The sequence below is a fragment of the Sinocyclocheilus anshuiensis genome, unplaced genomic scaffold (assembly GCF_001515605.1).
Source record: "Sinocyclocheilus anshuiensis isolate Anshui unplaced genomic scaffold, SAMN03320099.WGS_v1.1 scaffold412, whole genome shotgun sequence".
In the NCBI taxonomy this organism is placed as follows: domain Eukaryota; kingdom Metazoa; phylum Chordata; class Actinopteri; order Cypriniformes; family Cyprinidae; genus Sinocyclocheilus; species Sinocyclocheilus anshuiensis.
Window position 1 is genome coordinate 917,687 of NW_015558661.1, and position 16,123 is coordinate 933,809.

The 16,123-nt window shown below is 36.3% G+C and overlaps 2 protein-coding genes across 4 annotated transcripts; both read left to right on the top strand.

The window, feature by feature from the left end:
* The first annotated feature begins 61 nt into the window (after positions 1–61).
* LOC107681133 (succinyl-CoA:3-ketoacid coenzyme A transferase 1, mitochondrial-like) lies at positions 62–6,974 on the top strand. The gene is made up of 17 exons (XM_016477301.1): positions 62–273; positions 1,556–1,667; positions 1,869–1,959; positions 2,247–2,382; positions 2,900–3,049; positions 3,165–3,271; positions 3,522–3,582; positions 4,087–4,194; positions 4,316–4,430; positions 4,541–4,635; positions 4,732–4,780; positions 5,144–5,216; positions 5,501–5,576; positions 5,672–5,761; positions 5,852–5,932; positions 6,016–6,117; positions 6,405–6,974. The coding sequence occupies exons 1-17, from the start codon at positions 178–180 to the stop codon at positions 6,438–6,440; spliced, it is 1,578 nt and encodes a 525-aa protein (XP_016332787.1). The 5' UTR covers positions 62–177; the 3' UTR covers positions 6,441–6,974.
* A 377-nt stretch (positions 6,975–7,351) lies between these two features.
* On the top strand, positions 7,352–16,095 carry LOC107681132 (complement component C7-like). Of its 3 annotated transcripts, none has more exons than XM_016477299.1 (18): positions 7,352–7,599; positions 8,424–8,482; positions 8,578–8,653; positions 8,754–8,895; positions 8,982–9,123; positions 9,206–9,344; positions 10,775–10,909; positions 11,000–11,243; positions 11,889–12,002; positions 12,097–12,263; positions 12,351–12,579; positions 13,061–13,232; positions 13,315–13,402; positions 13,523–13,655; positions 14,752–14,940; positions 15,016–15,109; positions 15,205–15,386; positions 15,794–16,095. In XM_016477299.1, the coding sequence occupies exons 2-18, from the start codon at positions 8,424–8,426 to the stop codon at positions 15,961–15,963; spliced, it is 2,475 nt and encodes an 824-aa protein (XP_016332785.1). In that variant the 5' UTR covers positions 7,352–7,599; the 3' UTR covers positions 15,964–16,095. The 3 variants fall into 3 exon arrangements, with proteins under 3 accessions (XP_016332785.1, XP_016332783.1, XP_016332786.1); XM_016477297.1 differs by having other exon boundaries at positions 7,352–7,570; XM_016477300.1 differs by lacking the exon at positions 7,352–7,599 and adding an exon at positions 8,264–8,347.
* Positions 16,096–16,123: the final 28 nt, after the last annotated feature.

The following is a 16,123-nucleotide window of genomic DNA, read 5'->3' on the forward strand; positions in this document are numbered from 1 at the left end:
ACTTTTTAAAGAAGGGTTGACATGATCTATAATGACACAGTACAAAAGTACTCTTCAAACTGCCCTAAACCCCCCAAAAACCCGCCCTTTGCCCTATTTTAAAACAGAGCAGGATTGATCCAGGTTCTGTAGTAGACAGTGATTACTTTCCTGTAAAAAGTTTAAGTTGTTCTGAAAATGTCTTTTCAGAGATTACTATCTAGGTCAGATACTCTTCTCAGAGGCAGACTAATATCATTAAAACCACAGGGACATGTTTATCGTCATGGTAAGGTAAGTAACAGTTACATTTAGGGTCCATTAAGTAAAAAACTGTTAATATAACTGCATTATTTTAGGTTTCAGACAAATAATTTGAAATTTGAAACGTTTATTTATTTGTTTAGGAGTATTTAATGTAATATTTTAAGGGACTAAAATAAATATATGACTATCCTTGAATAATCTTTGTTTCTAAAGATTTTTTGTTCCCTAATCAGTTATCACAAATAAAGATGCAAATCAGTCATTCAAACAAATAGCTTTGTAAAGTTATATATTTTCCATATACAAAGGAACAGATTAAAATAAAGTTTCAAATAACAATGTAAAATAAGCTTTAAAATAAACAAATTCCACTGTATTGATTCATTGTTTGAACAGCAATGATGTTTGCACAGAATATCAGTATATGTCCACGTGTCCACATTGCGCTGTCAGGTTGTTTGTGACGCATGAAGCTTGGCATTCTGCACATTTAATTTTGCATAATCAAAATCACAATATGCATTGATTTTCTGCATTTTATTAATCCATTTATTTTAAAAGCTCTAATAAGACATTCAAATAAACATGTGTGATTTCATATAATTCACTTCTGACTTCCGAATGCGTTGTTGTTTGCTTTGAACTTCTCTTCAAAGAGCTTAAGCCTAAAGCAAACAGCTATATTTACATCACTGTGAGCATCAACAGATAGTGTTTTATTTTTTATATTATATTTTTTATAGTGCCTAGTGTTTTATTTTTAATAGAATTTCACTGTAAAGATGCTTTCATTAAAGAAGAGAAACCCATAAAATAACCATGTTAGAAGAATGTCTTGCAAACGTTTCCATTATGTTTTGAAAATGTTATTTCTGAACATTTTTTATAAAAAATCTTTTCTGAACTTTGTATTATTATTATTTTATTTAGTCATGAGAAAGTTAAGGAAACATTCCATTTTATAATTTTGCAAACATTATGAAACATTCATGTGAATGTACTCTTAAAAACAATTATTAAAAAACATTTAGATGAAGGTCCAACTAAAACATTTCAGAAATAAAATGTTCTATGAATTATGTATAAAGAATGTTGTTGTGCTAATGTTTTGAGAACATTATTAACCATCAGATAACTCTGAATGAACATTTTATTGTTAACATTACTGAAAGAATGTTTGTTCATAACTTTGAGAGAACCTTGTCAGAACATTAGTTCCGAGAATGTTCTTTGTTAGCTGGGAACAAGCATTTTCACTTTAATTGTGCCTAAAACTATGCCATGCTCTCCCTGTCACATTACTCCACAGGAATTCAACTGCTCTCATTTATCAACTTCCCAGTCATGGAGTGCGTGTTTTTATTCGGACCCCACAGAGGCCGTCAGAGACATTCCTAATGGCTCCATGCTTCTTGTCGGAGGTATAAGGAGGAACTTATGCCATATCAAAGCATGTGCCCGCTGAATGTGGCCTCTATACATGTAGTTCTGCACAGCTAGGATGCAGTCCTATCTGATAAGTAGTTCATACAGCTAAGTGGTATTTCCTTTGCTGTATAGAACATAATGTGTCCCCAAGCGGTATCACTGTGTGTGCTTAATTTCCCCCTTTTCTGTCTCAGGCTTTGGTTTGTGTGGGATCCCGGAGAATTTAATCAGCGGCCTGTTGAAAACAGGAGTAAAAGACATCACAGCCGTGAGCAACAATGCTGGGTGAGAGAGATCTCTAATTAACATGTCAGTAAAGGCAGCGAAGGGACAGAGTGTTTCCAGAGAATTCCCTAATGTGGACCAACTCAATGGGATGTTTACAACGGGTTCCTGTCATGTACTCTTAAACACAAAAAAAAGACTGGGAAATAGTCTGATGGGGTCAAGGGGCAAGAAAGAGGGAAAAAGGGAAGGGGGCCCTTAAGAATCGAGGCTTGAAGGAACAGCAGTGTATAATGTGTTTTCTTGTGTGTGTGACTAACTAACTACATGATTGTTTCTGATGACAGGGTTGATAACTTTGGCCTGGGCATGCTTCTGAAAACCAAACAGATAAAACGCATGATATCTTCATACGTTGGGGAAAACGCTGAGTTTGAGAGACAATATCTATCAGGCGAGCTGGAATTAGAGCTTACTCCTCAGGTAGATTATTTAACTCATTGCAGTTTACATTCTCCATGTCTAGTTTGGCTAATTTTTTCTTTTTTAAATTTAACTTTAAAGTCAGTATCAAATTACCCTATTTACCCAACCCTATTTACGTTTCATAAAAATGTATAAATGTAGAACTATGTATAAATAATGTTTTTGTGTTAACATTTTGAGAACATTATTAAAGACCAGATAACTTTGAATGAACATGCTATTACTGGAGCGAACTTTGAGCGAATCTTGCCAAAACCAAAGTTGCCAAAATTTTAAGAATATTCAATATTAGTTGGATACCAATAGCCAGATAGCTGTTTAGGTACTGCTTTATCAAACATGCATTCAGATTCGCTGTGTGTAACACCCACAATACAAACAATCTTCAAAATTCAACACTGAATATCTTTTTCACTCAGAAACGTTACAACCATGGGTTGCAAAAAATAAAAAAAATTAAAAATCAATTCACATTGACATTAAATACTGTTTGATTGATTTGATTCTATCCCAGGGCACACTAGCAGAGAGGATACGGGCTGGCGGTGCAGGCATCCCAGCATTTTTTACTCCCACCGGGTATGGCACTCTCATCCAGGAGGGTGGATCACCCATAAAATACAACAAAGTTGGCAGCATTGCTATTGCAAGTGAAAGCAGAGAGGTGTGATGAGGCATAATCACTGTTAAAACTTGTTGATGGTTTTTGCTATTTTTTTCACCCTCAGAAAAAAATGACATACATATATAAATTCTTGTCCTTTGATTGTTTGGTCCAGGTTCGAGAGTTTAATGGCAGACATTATGTCATGGAAAAAGCCATCAGGGGCGACTTTGCTTTGATAAAGGCCTGGAAATGTGACAAAGCAGGAAATCTTATTTTCAGGTCAAGAAGTTAATGTATTAAAATTATTTAATTTATGACACTTTAATAACACCATTTGTCTTTTTAAATTATTTTATTTTTCAATATCTTACTTTTCTCAAAATCAAGATCCTACTTACCCTAGATTGTCCACTAGGTGTCAGGCTTTATCTGTGTAGCCATCCACGATTCTTTGTTTCTAGAATTATCAGTATTCATGTAATTACTAAACTTTTATTTACCTTTGCTGAACATAATAATTTTTTAACAGGAAAACAACTCGTAATTTCAACCAGCCTATGTGTAAAGCAGCCAAGGTTACAATAGTGGAGGTGTGTGACCTTTCAATTTGTGGCTTTGACATTTTCTATCGTCATGTTTGAGGTCCCACAAAATAAAAAAAGAAAATGACTTACTTTGGTGCACAGGTTGAGGAGATTGTTAATGTATTAAAATGATTTAATTTATGACACTTTAACACCATTTGTCTTTTTAAATTATTTTATTTTTCAATATCTTACTTTTCTCAAAATCAAGATCCTACTTACCCTAGATTGTCCACTAGGTGTCAGGCTTTATCTGTGTAGCCATCCACGATTCTTTGTTTCTAGAATTATCAGTATTCATGTAATTACTAAACTTTTATTTACCTTTGCTGAACATAATAATTTTTTAACAGGAAAACAACTCGTAATTTCAACCAGCCTATGTGTAAAGCAGCCAAGGTTACAATAGTGGAGGTGTGTGACCTTTCAATTTGTGGCTTTGACATTTTCTATCGTCATGTTTGAGGTCCCACAAAATAAAAAAAGAAAATGACTTACTTTGGTGCACAGGTTGAGGAGATTGTTGATATTGGAAGTTTTGGTCCTGAAGACATTCACATCCCTTCCATATATGTAGACCGGGTAGTGCAAGGAGCCAGCTATGAAAAACGAATTGAGGTGAGAAAATCTGAAAAATGTAGAGCTGTTTATTTCCTTATTGTCACCATATTGTTTATTTTGTACACATTTAACTTTACAAGAATGTGTAGGTCATGTTCAGGATTTCTTTTGTTTATAGAAAAGGCTGGTTCAGTCTAGCACGGAAGAGAAACCTAAAGTCAAACAGGACTCAGATATTACCCGGGAGAGAATCATCCGACGAGCCGCACTGGAGTTTGAGGATGGGATGTATGGTAGGTATCCTTCAGTAGCCTGACCACAGATATCACCATCAACATGATAGATATTGAAAAGTACAAGTTTCTAACTATCCTGTTCCCACACACCTTGACAACCCTCCCAGCAAATCTTGGCATTGGAATCCCTATGCTGGCCAGCAATTACATTAGCCCTAAAATCACTGTCCACTTGCAGAGTGAGAATGGAATTTTGGGATTGGTGAGTTTCCGTTATTAAATAACCTGAGCAAGTAATTTTCCGGCTAATGAATTTTCACTTTTCGATTTCCAATCCCCTCTTTTATTTTACTTTTAGGGTCCCTATCCAACAGAGAATGAAGTGGATCCTGATTTAATCAATGCTGGTGCAGATCTCTTTATCACTATATTTGATCATATTTGATGTTCTGTTAATAAAATTGTTACTACTCCGCATATACAAGTGTAGCAGTGAGTAAAAATCTTCAGTGCGAGATCCACCAACATTGCTGCCAAGTAATGACTAAAAAACAATATGAAGGTGTTCAGAATACATAGTATGCTTGCTATGCACAGTATGCACATAATGTACACATTACACACAGCATCATCTTAATAATAATATATATGATATACATTATATAAATATATTTGTTATGTAAGTAATATATTGTGATTATTAAATAATATAAAATAATTCTAAAATCCTGCTTTACAACTCAGGTCTTGGCCCTTTTGTGTGTGTTCAGGTAAGGAGACGGTAACAGTTTATCCAGGAGCTGCCTATTTCTCCAGCGATGAATCCTTTGCCATGATCAGAGGGTGAGTGTCTGAATGCATCGGTCATTTATGATTAAACTAAATACATCCAACTGCACTTGAAATTAGAATTTTTAGCGTGATAATTGAGACATGTGCAGCTTTTGGGGTACATTTTATGGAACATTTTTGATGTTGTTCCCCCTATTTTTCTTTGTGAAATTAGAATTTTTAGCGTGAGAATTGAGACGTGCAGCTTTTGGGGTACATTTTATGGAACATTTTTGATGTTGTTCCCCCTATTTTTCTTTCACTTCAACTTCTTCACCTTTTATACCCTTTTTTAGAGGTCATATTGACCTGACCATGCTGGGAGCAATGCAAGTTTCTAAGTATGGAGATCTGGCCAACTGGATGATTCCAGTATGAGTTCCATGCTCTGTATTTTTGTATCATCACTGATAGACATGCAGTATGTTTTCACTTGCCTGGTTTGACATGTTTCATGTGTTTCTCAGGGTAAAATGGTGAAGGGCATGGGTGGCGCAATGGACCTGGTGTCTAGTGATGCCACAAAAGTAGTTATCACTATGGAACATTCTGCCAAGGTACAATAATCTTTACACTCTCACTTACAGTCATTATGTTTTAACATTTCCTATCACTCTGTGTAAAATTTAATTTTTTTACATTTAAAGGGTGGGAAACATAAAATCTTAGAGAAGTGCACACTTCCTCTGACTGGAAAACAGTGTGTTGACCGTATAATCACTGAAAAGGTCAGTAAAATTTATTTCAGAGAAACATAACATATCTTGCACCTTTTCAAGGACAGTGTGATGTTTGTTGCCACTTGTTCTAGGCGGTGTTTGATGTCGATAAGAGCAAGGGTTTAACTCTCATTGAGATTTGGGAAGGACTGACACCAGATGACATCAAAGCATGCACTGGGACAGAGTTTGAGGTGAGACTAGACTGTGCACAAATAAACTAAAACAACATTATCCTTATTCTGGGACTGTGTTAGTCATGATTGTTGATTGTTACTTCAGTAGTGTCTGTGCTGAAAAGTTATATGCAATTAAAATGATTCAGTCCAGTAAACAAGATTATGAGCTGTTAAAACGTTGTACTTCGGAAGAAACCAGCCACTATTATGTCTTTCACACTTTCCTTTAGATCTAATATTTGTGGGAAAGTTTTGTGTATAAGTGCACAATATATCAGTTAAGTCATTCCGGTATTTTTCAGGTGTCAAAAGACTTACGACCGATGCAGCAGATATGAGATAATACTGAGGATTTATATTGGCGGCCTTCTGCCAGTATACAGGACCAGAGCAAGAGAGAGGACTCGACTGCCTTCATTTGAACAATTCTTTGCTTTTTTGGATGTGGCATAAATACAGAATTCATTGTTAAATAGATGCATGACTCTTCTCACCATGTTAATTACAACTTGCTTGAAACATATACAATACTAGAACATAGTAACTCTCCAAGAGTGAAAAACCTCACAGGTAAGGTTTAAGACACCGTCAGACTATATTGTCTCTGAATACATAATTTTAACACAAGTGATGAAGAGCAATGGAATCTGAATAGATTTAATATTAAATATTTTAGTAATAATATTGTTAAACATTATGATGTACTGAAACTTATTTTAATCAAATATTTTAATGGTTGTTTTTTTTGCAATGATTTTTGCAAGCTAATCAGCACAGAATAATGTAATGCAGCTGCGCTACTTAAACTTGATACTGATTCATTCGTTCTTGCCACAGTTTAAAATAAATGTTGGCGTAATGTTTGTTTTTAATTTTTTGTTGCTTTGTCAGCGTAGTCATTTCATTACTGTTAAGATGCAACCCAATATACTGTAAATAGACCAAATCAATGAACAAAGCTTTATTGTGACACATAGAAACAGAGCATTCAGTGGATCTCTACTCAGTACAAGTTTTGACCCTAGTGTCACTCTGTGATTGGTCATCGACCTGAAAAACAAACATTGCACAACTCTCTAAAGACAGAGGTCTATGTGTTCCACAGGGTTTGGGACAAAACACTATTTCACCATCTTCCTTACAATAGGCCTACTTAATGAACCCCATGATTTTGTCAAATGACAGAAACAAAAACAACATGCATACACTGTTTACTGGAATTTACCAATTTAAAGACCAGATTGTGAAACTGACACAGTAATCCCAGAGATGAAATATAAACTGGCAAAGTCAGTGTGAGGGAAAACAAGCCAGCACTGGCGGTCCCTCAGCTGAGTCATGCTGGGAATTCCTGTCCAAAGCAGAATGATTTCATAATCCCTGTAAAAGCTCCTTTATATGAGCAGGCCCATCACTGCATCTACCAAAACGCGCAATCTGTCTAGTCTACAGCATCCACAGCATTAAGGTAAGAAGTTGTTCACACAAAAAGCTAAGGTAAGGAATTAATTGCAGATGTAGAGAATAAAAAGCATGGCATGGTAGTCAAGGCTAGATTCCAGTGTTGTTGTTGGAATTGAAGTAAAATAAAATAAAATTGAAATCCCGTTCACACCAAGAACGAAACGATAAAGAGAACGATAGTATTACCGTCCACACCAACGCAAGATAAAGTTATGCCTATTATAAAAAAAGAGCTCTGTAGTTTTGTTGTCTGTCGCTTTAAATGAAGGAATGAATTGCAGATGTAGAGAATAAAAAGCATGGCATGGTAGTCAAGGCTAGATTCCAGTGTTGTTGTTGGAATTGACGTAAAATAAAATAAAATTGAAATCCCGTTCACACCAAGAACGAAACGATAAAGAGAACGATAGTATTACCGTCCACACCAACGCAAGATAAAGTTATGCCTATTATAAAAAAAGAGCTCTGTAGTTTTGTTGTCTGTCGCTTTAAATGTTCGGGCTTTTTAAAGTCAAGTGGATTCTGATTGGTTGTCAATGTTTTTATCGTTCATCAGCTGGAAAACAAAATCGTTCTGAAAATTATTCCAAGCATAGTGTTCCTTTGTTTCGTTATAGCTATGGTGTGCATCTGCTATTCTTTTACATTTAGAACGGATTTTAGAACTAACGTTATATGGAACTATCTTTCTTTAAAGTTATCGTTGTAGTTATCATGGTGAACGGGCCTTTGGACTTAAACGAACACTAGAAATATTGCCTTAACTAACTGAGATAAACTGGTTAGTAAATTAAGTAATCAAAATTACTAGTAAAACTGAAATAAAATAAATAATAAAATAACACTGATGTTTTCAGATGTGCCCAGCTGCTAGAGCCTCTTTATTAATTCTCCTCGCGTTTCTGCCTTGTATTTGGTGAGTGCTGCATACAACCTAGATTTTATTCGGTTGTTAATAAATAATTTTTGATATTTTGCGTCTATTAACCTGGCACGTTTTTGTTATGCAAGGTGTGAACAGCCGGTAAACTGCAGGTGGGGACCGTATGGGGACTGGTCAGAGTGTGACGGCTGTACCAAGACACAGGTAAGCAAATAAACACAGCTTTATTTGAAGCAGGTTTAGAGAGTATAATTGCTACTGGCCACAACTGAATGATAGACCTTCTAATGGGGTTTTCTCTCAGGTTCGAATGCGTCCCGTAGAGACGTTCCCTCAGTTTGGAGGCAGCTCTTGTACAGGCGAGGCTATCCAGAGGCAGGTTTGTTCACCTAAGAAAAGCTGCCCCCTACAGGCAGGATGCGGAAACAGGTTTCGCTGCACATCTGGTAAGTCGTTCTGGGTATTATGATATTAAATTTGTGACGACAGTTTACAGTCAGTTTACAGTTTTCATTGGTTTGTTTATTTATAGGTCAGTGCATAAATCCGTCTCTGGTGTGCAATGGGGATCATGACTGTGAAGATGGTTTAGATGAGCAGCGCTGTAGTGGCAGTGGCACTGTAGTGTGTAATGGGCAAAAGCCACCGCCCAACTCTGACCTCACAGGAAGAGGGTAAAATACGGCTTTTACACTCAGTATAAACCATTGTTAAATTAATGGTATAATACAATATGTAATATTTGGCGTCCTTTAGGTTTGATGTGTTGACGGGTGAGCTGAGAGCCGGTGTCATTAACACTCGTAACTTTGGTGGGCAGTGCAAGAAAGTCTTCAGTGGAGATCACAGAGATTTCTACAGAGTTCCACAGAGTCTGCTCAGATATAGCTTTCAGGTGAAAATTTAATTTTAGGCCCATCTCTTTATTATAACGGTAGCTAGGATATTACAGTCAAACCTAAATTTATTCAGACACCTTCAACATTTCTCACATTATCACAGTTTATTCGCTATAGTTTAGAAAATGGTAATAAAATATGACAAGAACTCAGTTAAACTGTGTCTGAACAAATTCATCTTGATAATGTCAGATAACTTTGATAGAAAGGTATGTATTGGATTACAATCAACCAAAAAGTATTCAACTGTTAAATTTAAGTACACAATTATATAATACCAATTTAGGTCAACCAATTACCAAGCAATGCTTAAAGGGTTAGTTCACCCAAAAATGAAAATGTCATTACTTACTCACCCTCATGTTGTTCCAAACCCATAAGACCTTCGTTCATCTTCGGAACAAAAATTAAGATATTGTTGATGAAATCCGAGAGCTCTCTGACCCTGCCATAGACAGCAAGGGTCCTTCCACGATCAAGGCACAGAAACATAGTAAGGACATCGATAAAATGGTCCATGTGACATCAGTGGTTCAACCGTAATTTTATGAAGCTACGAGAATACGTTTTGTGCACAAAGAAAACAAAAATATCTACTTTATTCAACAATTCGTCTCTCCACGTCACCCTATAGCACCATTTTTATCTGAGCGTAAACAACGCACACGCTTGCTTTGATCTGAATGTAAACAATGTATGTGTTCTGTGTCAACAGCACGTGCATACGTCGTTTATGTTCAGATCAAAGTATGAGTATACGTTGTTTACGTTCAGACCAATATGGCGCTAGTGTGATGCGGAGAGACGAATTGTTGAATAAAGTAGTTATTTTGTTTTCTTTGCACACAAAAAGTAGCTTCATAAAATTAGCTCGTAGCTTCGTAAAATTACGAAGTCACATGGACCATTTTATCGATGTCCTTACTGTGTTTCTGTGCCTTGATCATGGAAGGACCCTTGCAGTCTATGGAGGGTCAGAAAGCTCTCAGATTTCATCAAAAATATCTTCATTTGTGTTCTGAAGATGAACGAAGGTCTTATGGGTTTGGAACGACATGAGGGTGAGTAATTAATGACAGAATTTTCATTTTGGGGTGAACTATCCCTTTAGCTTTGTTCAGTCTGTGGTGTAAAAAGTTCGCATTAGCAATTAAAGAAAAAAACACTTAAGCAAAACATGGTCAGGTCAAAGTGTCTGAATAATTTTTGGTCCGAAATTTTTATCAGTTTTACTGGTAGTCCACTGTATGAAGAATTTTTGGGTATAATATGTCACAGTTCACTTTTTTTTCCTATCCTCAGTTACATAAATGAACTACAGTGTCCTGCACCCACTAGTAAAAAAAATATAAAAAATTATATTTTGTGTCTGAATAATTTTTGGTTTGACTGTTTAATATAAACAGTTTCTATTATTTCCTTTCAGGTCAGTGTTGAAAATGACTTCACTGACGAGTACTACGACAGTTCCTGGTCCTACATGAGGCATGAAGAGGAAAGGAAAAAAATTAGAGGAGGTCATGATCATAAAACCTTTCATAACGAATTGAAACAGGACAAGGTAACAATGGATTCAGCATATTAAATAGTAAAAAAGGCTACAAATATTTGATTGTATTATATTTAAAATGCTGTTCTTTCTGTCTTAAAGACCTATCATCTGCTGATAATAAGAAATGAGGTAGAGGTGGCTCAGTTCCAGAACAATGCTCCTCAGTACCTCCCTCTATCTGAAGACTTCTGGAAGGATCTGTCGGCCCTGCCCAGCACGTATGACCCATCAGCCTATCGATTCTTTATACAGCGTTATGGCACACACTACATGGAAGAGGGCTCTCTGGGTGGCCAGTATCGGGCCCTGCTGGAGCTGGACGCAAGTTATATGATGGAGATGAGTATGTGTTAACTTCCGTTTTTCCTATGTTAAAGGGATAGTTCACCCAAAAATGAAAATTCTGTCATTAATTAGTCACCCGCATGTCGTTCCAAACCTGTAATACCTTTGTTCATCTTCAGAACACAAATTCAGATATTTTTGATGAAATCCGACAGCTTTCTGACCCTGCATAGACAGCAATGTAATTGTCACGTTCAAAGACCAGAAAGGTAGTAAGGACGTCGTTAAAATGTTCCATGTGACATCAGTGTTTCAACTGTAATTTTATGAAGCTACGAGAATACTTTTTGTGCGCAAAGAAAACAAAAAGTAACGACTTTATTCAACAATTTCTTCTCTTCCGTGTTAATCGACGTGCGTTCACAAGAGTACCATTATGCATTCAATATTCAATCCAAACATTTAAATTTGTGTTTCATTATTTATTTTAAATGTAATATATTTTAGTATAATATATTTGAATGCAGTGCAATGTTTGCTTTTGGCCCACAGCCCTAAAGCTTGATTTTTCTGGTCTAGAGAATTTTGTGCATGCTTCAGTCCAGGTTTTGTGTGATGGATGCCAGATTGGTCATTTTAGTTTTCCCTCATCAACAAAAACCCTATGTAAAATATGTGTGAATCTCTCTTTTTTTTAATGTAGGTAAAACGGATATTGATTTCCACCAGTGTATTACACGTGTGAAGCGACGGCTCTTCTATAAAAAGAAAAAAACCAAGTGTACGAAACTGATGAAGACAATTGAGAGTTTCAGCGGTTAGTCCAAATGACTGATTCTATGTCAAGTAATGTAATTTAAATATCAGATTTGAATGTTATGACCTGACATACCCTTTGAAATGTTTCACAGAGAACAGAAATCATAAGATGCCAGTAAAAACAGACGTTATCGGAGGACATCCCGCTTATATCGCTGGCCTTAGTCTTCTAGACTTGGAAAACCCTGACAGTAACAAACAGATGTATTCCAAATGGGCTGGATCAGTGAAGGAGTTCCCTAAAGTAATAAAACAGAAGGTATGACAGAATTAAGACATCAAAAACATGTGCGTAGAAGTATAAAGTAAGTATAGAAGCATTCATAATCTGGTGTCATATTCCTAGTTGCAACCACTGTATGAGGTGGTCAAAGAGGTGCCATGTGCCGGGCTGAAGAAACTCCACCTCAAGAGGGCACTGGAGGACTATCTGGAGGAGCAGAGCCCTTGTCACTGCAGACCGTGTCAGAACAACGGTATGGCTGTGCCCACTGACGGTGTGTGCGCCTGTGTGTGCAGGCCGGGCACCAGCGGTAATGCCTGCCAGAATGGCCATGTCCTCGGAGAACAACCTGGTAAGAATGTTTGTTCATTTATTACAGATAAACTCAAATGCAAATGTGTATCTTTAATGATACACGATCATCTGAACAATCGGTCAGTAATGATATTGACACACAATTTTATTTTGGTTTGGACATCTCTGAAGAAAATGAAAATTTGTCGGTCATTAAGCAAGATTGATTCAGTTGAATCAGTTCCTGCTATGTGTCTATTCACTGAATTGAAGGATTTGTTTGCAAACCGATTTTTTTTTACTATATTCATTAAAACAACTTGTGGATAAGTTCCTCAAGTGGTTTATTATTGCACCATATTCAATACAGACCGCTCACAACTCATTTACATTTATAATGCAAATACGTTTTTCTTTTCTTGTGACGTTAAAGAGTCAGCAGCGAAAGCATTGATTCAGCACTGAATGCAGTTTATTTGTTTAAAGTAACAAGCCTGTTCTTCTTGTCTCAAATATGTCAAACTGGTCCTGCTTTACAGGAGTAATTGAAGGAGTCTGGAACTGTTGGTCTGCCTGGAGTATCTGCTCTCATGGTCAAAAGTCAAGGACTCGTTCGTGTAATAATCCTGCTCCAAGAAACGGAGGCAGGAATTGCATTGGAAAGACCATTGAGTGGAAGAGCTGTGAGGACCCTGATTTTGAACACCTCAAGTGAGGATCAAAAATTTGTACATTTTATTTGGGGTTTTTTTGGTTTTTCAGACCAAACTCACAACAGTTTTTCATACTTTAGAATGATGGAGCCCCATTGCTTTGATCCCTCGGTGACGCCAGTGAAGATGTGTAAAACTCCACCTCCTTTGACAAATGGATTTGTTTTGGTAAGTGTCTCTCTAATCAAGGGAACTGGAGGGGGTGGGAATACGCACAAGTGAAAACCCCTTCAATACACAAAACTCGCAACAGACATGTGTTTTACATCTCATCCATCATGTATTCAGGACCCCAAAGACATCTATCCGGTGGGCAGTAAGATTGAGTACACCTGCATAGACGGACATGATCACATTGGCAATCCAGTCGCTGAGTGTACAGAGCACCTGACCTGGAGGATATTACCCATGCAGTGCAAAAGTAATTCTATATGTCAAAAATATATTTTTAAATAAATGTATAAAAAAATGCATATACTGTGTGTGTGTGTGTGTGTGTGTAGCCCCACTGCTTTGATCCCTCAGTGACACCTGTGAAGACATGTAAAACTCCACCTCCTTTGACAAATGGATTTGTTGTGGTAATTGTCTCCCTAATCAAGGGAACTGGAGGGGGGTGGGAATACGCACATAAGTGAAAACCCCTTCAATACACAAAACTCGCAACAGACATATGTTTTACATCTCATCCATCATGTATTCAGGACCCCAAAGACATCTATCCGGTGGGCAGTAAGATTGAGTACACCTGCACAGACGGACATGATCACATTGGCAATCCAGTCGCTGAGTGTACAGAGCACCTGACCTGGAGGATATTACCCATGCAGTGCAAAAGTAATTCTATATGTCAAAAATATATTTTTAAATAAATGTATAAAAAAATGCATATACTGTGTGTGTGTGTGTGTGTGTGTGTTCAATTTTTTTAATATATTTATTTGAAAAAATTCTAAAATATGTTTTACATTTATTTACATAAATATATTTTCCACCAATATATTTTATGGCCATTTTTGTATATATATAAAATACGTATAAAATCAAATAAAATATATTTTAAAAATAAAAATATATATTTTTAAAAGCATTTACAAAATATATTTTGCCCTCCATATATTTCAATCTATGAGAATACATTCACATTTCACATTTGAAGAAAGCTTTATTTGGCTATATAACTCCTGTGAGCACACATTTGAAAAAAAAAAAAAAATCAAAAAGTAACATATTATGCAATGTTCCAATGTAAATAAAAATTAAACATTATTAAATCTCTATATATTCAGTTTTGAGCTATAATAAGCTATTCCATACACAAATGTATTTAGCCTACATAGGCTACTGTAAGATTGGAATATTTTCTTTCCTCTAAAATACATTTTAAAGTATTTTGGCCAGATTTTTATATATTTTTTCTTCTGTTGTATGGGTAATTCTAAAGTGTGCTGGGTAGTTGTTAATGCATTGCTAAGTGATTGCTTACTCTCTTTTTCTTTTTATTGTATATTCACCAGAAACTGCATGTGATCCTCCAGCTGTTCTGAGTAATGTCATTGCCACACCCTCAAAACAAGCTTATCTGATTGGGGAGAGTGTGACCCTGTCATGCCCAAGTGGGATGCAGAAAGAAGGTGAAGCAGAAATCATGTGCCGTCTTGGTCTCAGCTGGTATCCATCACCTGAGAGTGTCCGATGCAAGCCAGGTAGGTTGTAGGCTCCTAATAAACACCAATCAGGTTCTTGGTTTCAATTATTTCTTATACTGTTTTTCTGAATAGTGGAAGTCGTGCCCACTCAACCAAGCCTACTCTGCAAACCATGGGAAAAATCAGCAAAGGGGCAGTGTGTTTGCAAAATGCCATATGAATGCAAGTAAGTTTATTAGTTCTGGTATTGAATGCAAAAAGTAATAATGACCATACAAAGCAGCATGCGTTATTGTGAAATCTCTATGTGACGTTGACCAGGGCGTCATTCCACATTTGTGCTTCTGTGCGTCCTGGACGGGTGAACAGAATGAGCATCTGCCAGCTCGGGGCCTTGCAGTGTCTGGGGCAAACATTTACTTTGCTACAAGATAGTGCATGCAGTTGGCCAGAAACCAAATTCACATCCTGTCAGGACTGTCATGAGTGGGAGACGTGTGACGGTAGGCTTGTTATAAAACATCAAAACCTTGTTATGTAAGGATAAAAGACATGACACTTCTTATGTGCAGTTTTAACAATTTATTTTAAAATACATTATTTATATACTCATTTATAATGTATAGCAATAATAACATATAGTAAAACAATAATAAATAATTTAATTTATTGTATATATTTTATTGTATTTATTTTAATATGTATGTTTGTTTTAAATTAATAAAACTAATAATTGTGTACACAAGTATATTTCAGGTATGAAATATATATTTATTCTTACATTTTAGTCATATCTGAGTGGTTTCCCTCTGTGCAAAAAAAAGTCATAGCTTGAAAATAAGTTGCTTTGGATAAAAGTGTCTGCTAAGTGCAAAAAATGTATATGTAAAACATGTACATGTGTCCCCAGGTTCGAAATGTGAATGTAAAGATCCTGAAGACTGTTCGGATGACTCCGCCCACCTGTGTGTTTCTCTAATGGGCGGAGCTCCTGAGATGGTTTCAGAGTGCGAGGCCGGGGCTTGGAGATGTCAAGGGAAAGACATCACAGTACTCAGCATTGGACATTGTCAGGCATAAACAACAACTTTCCATTGCTTGTTGCAACTGTATGATTTTTTTAAACTGTAATGTGTAGTAATATGTAATATATATATAAAAATATATTGTAAATAAGTGCCCATTCATTAATAAAATGGTTCTTACATTTTGGCCAATAACAGATCAAAGTCACAGTTAC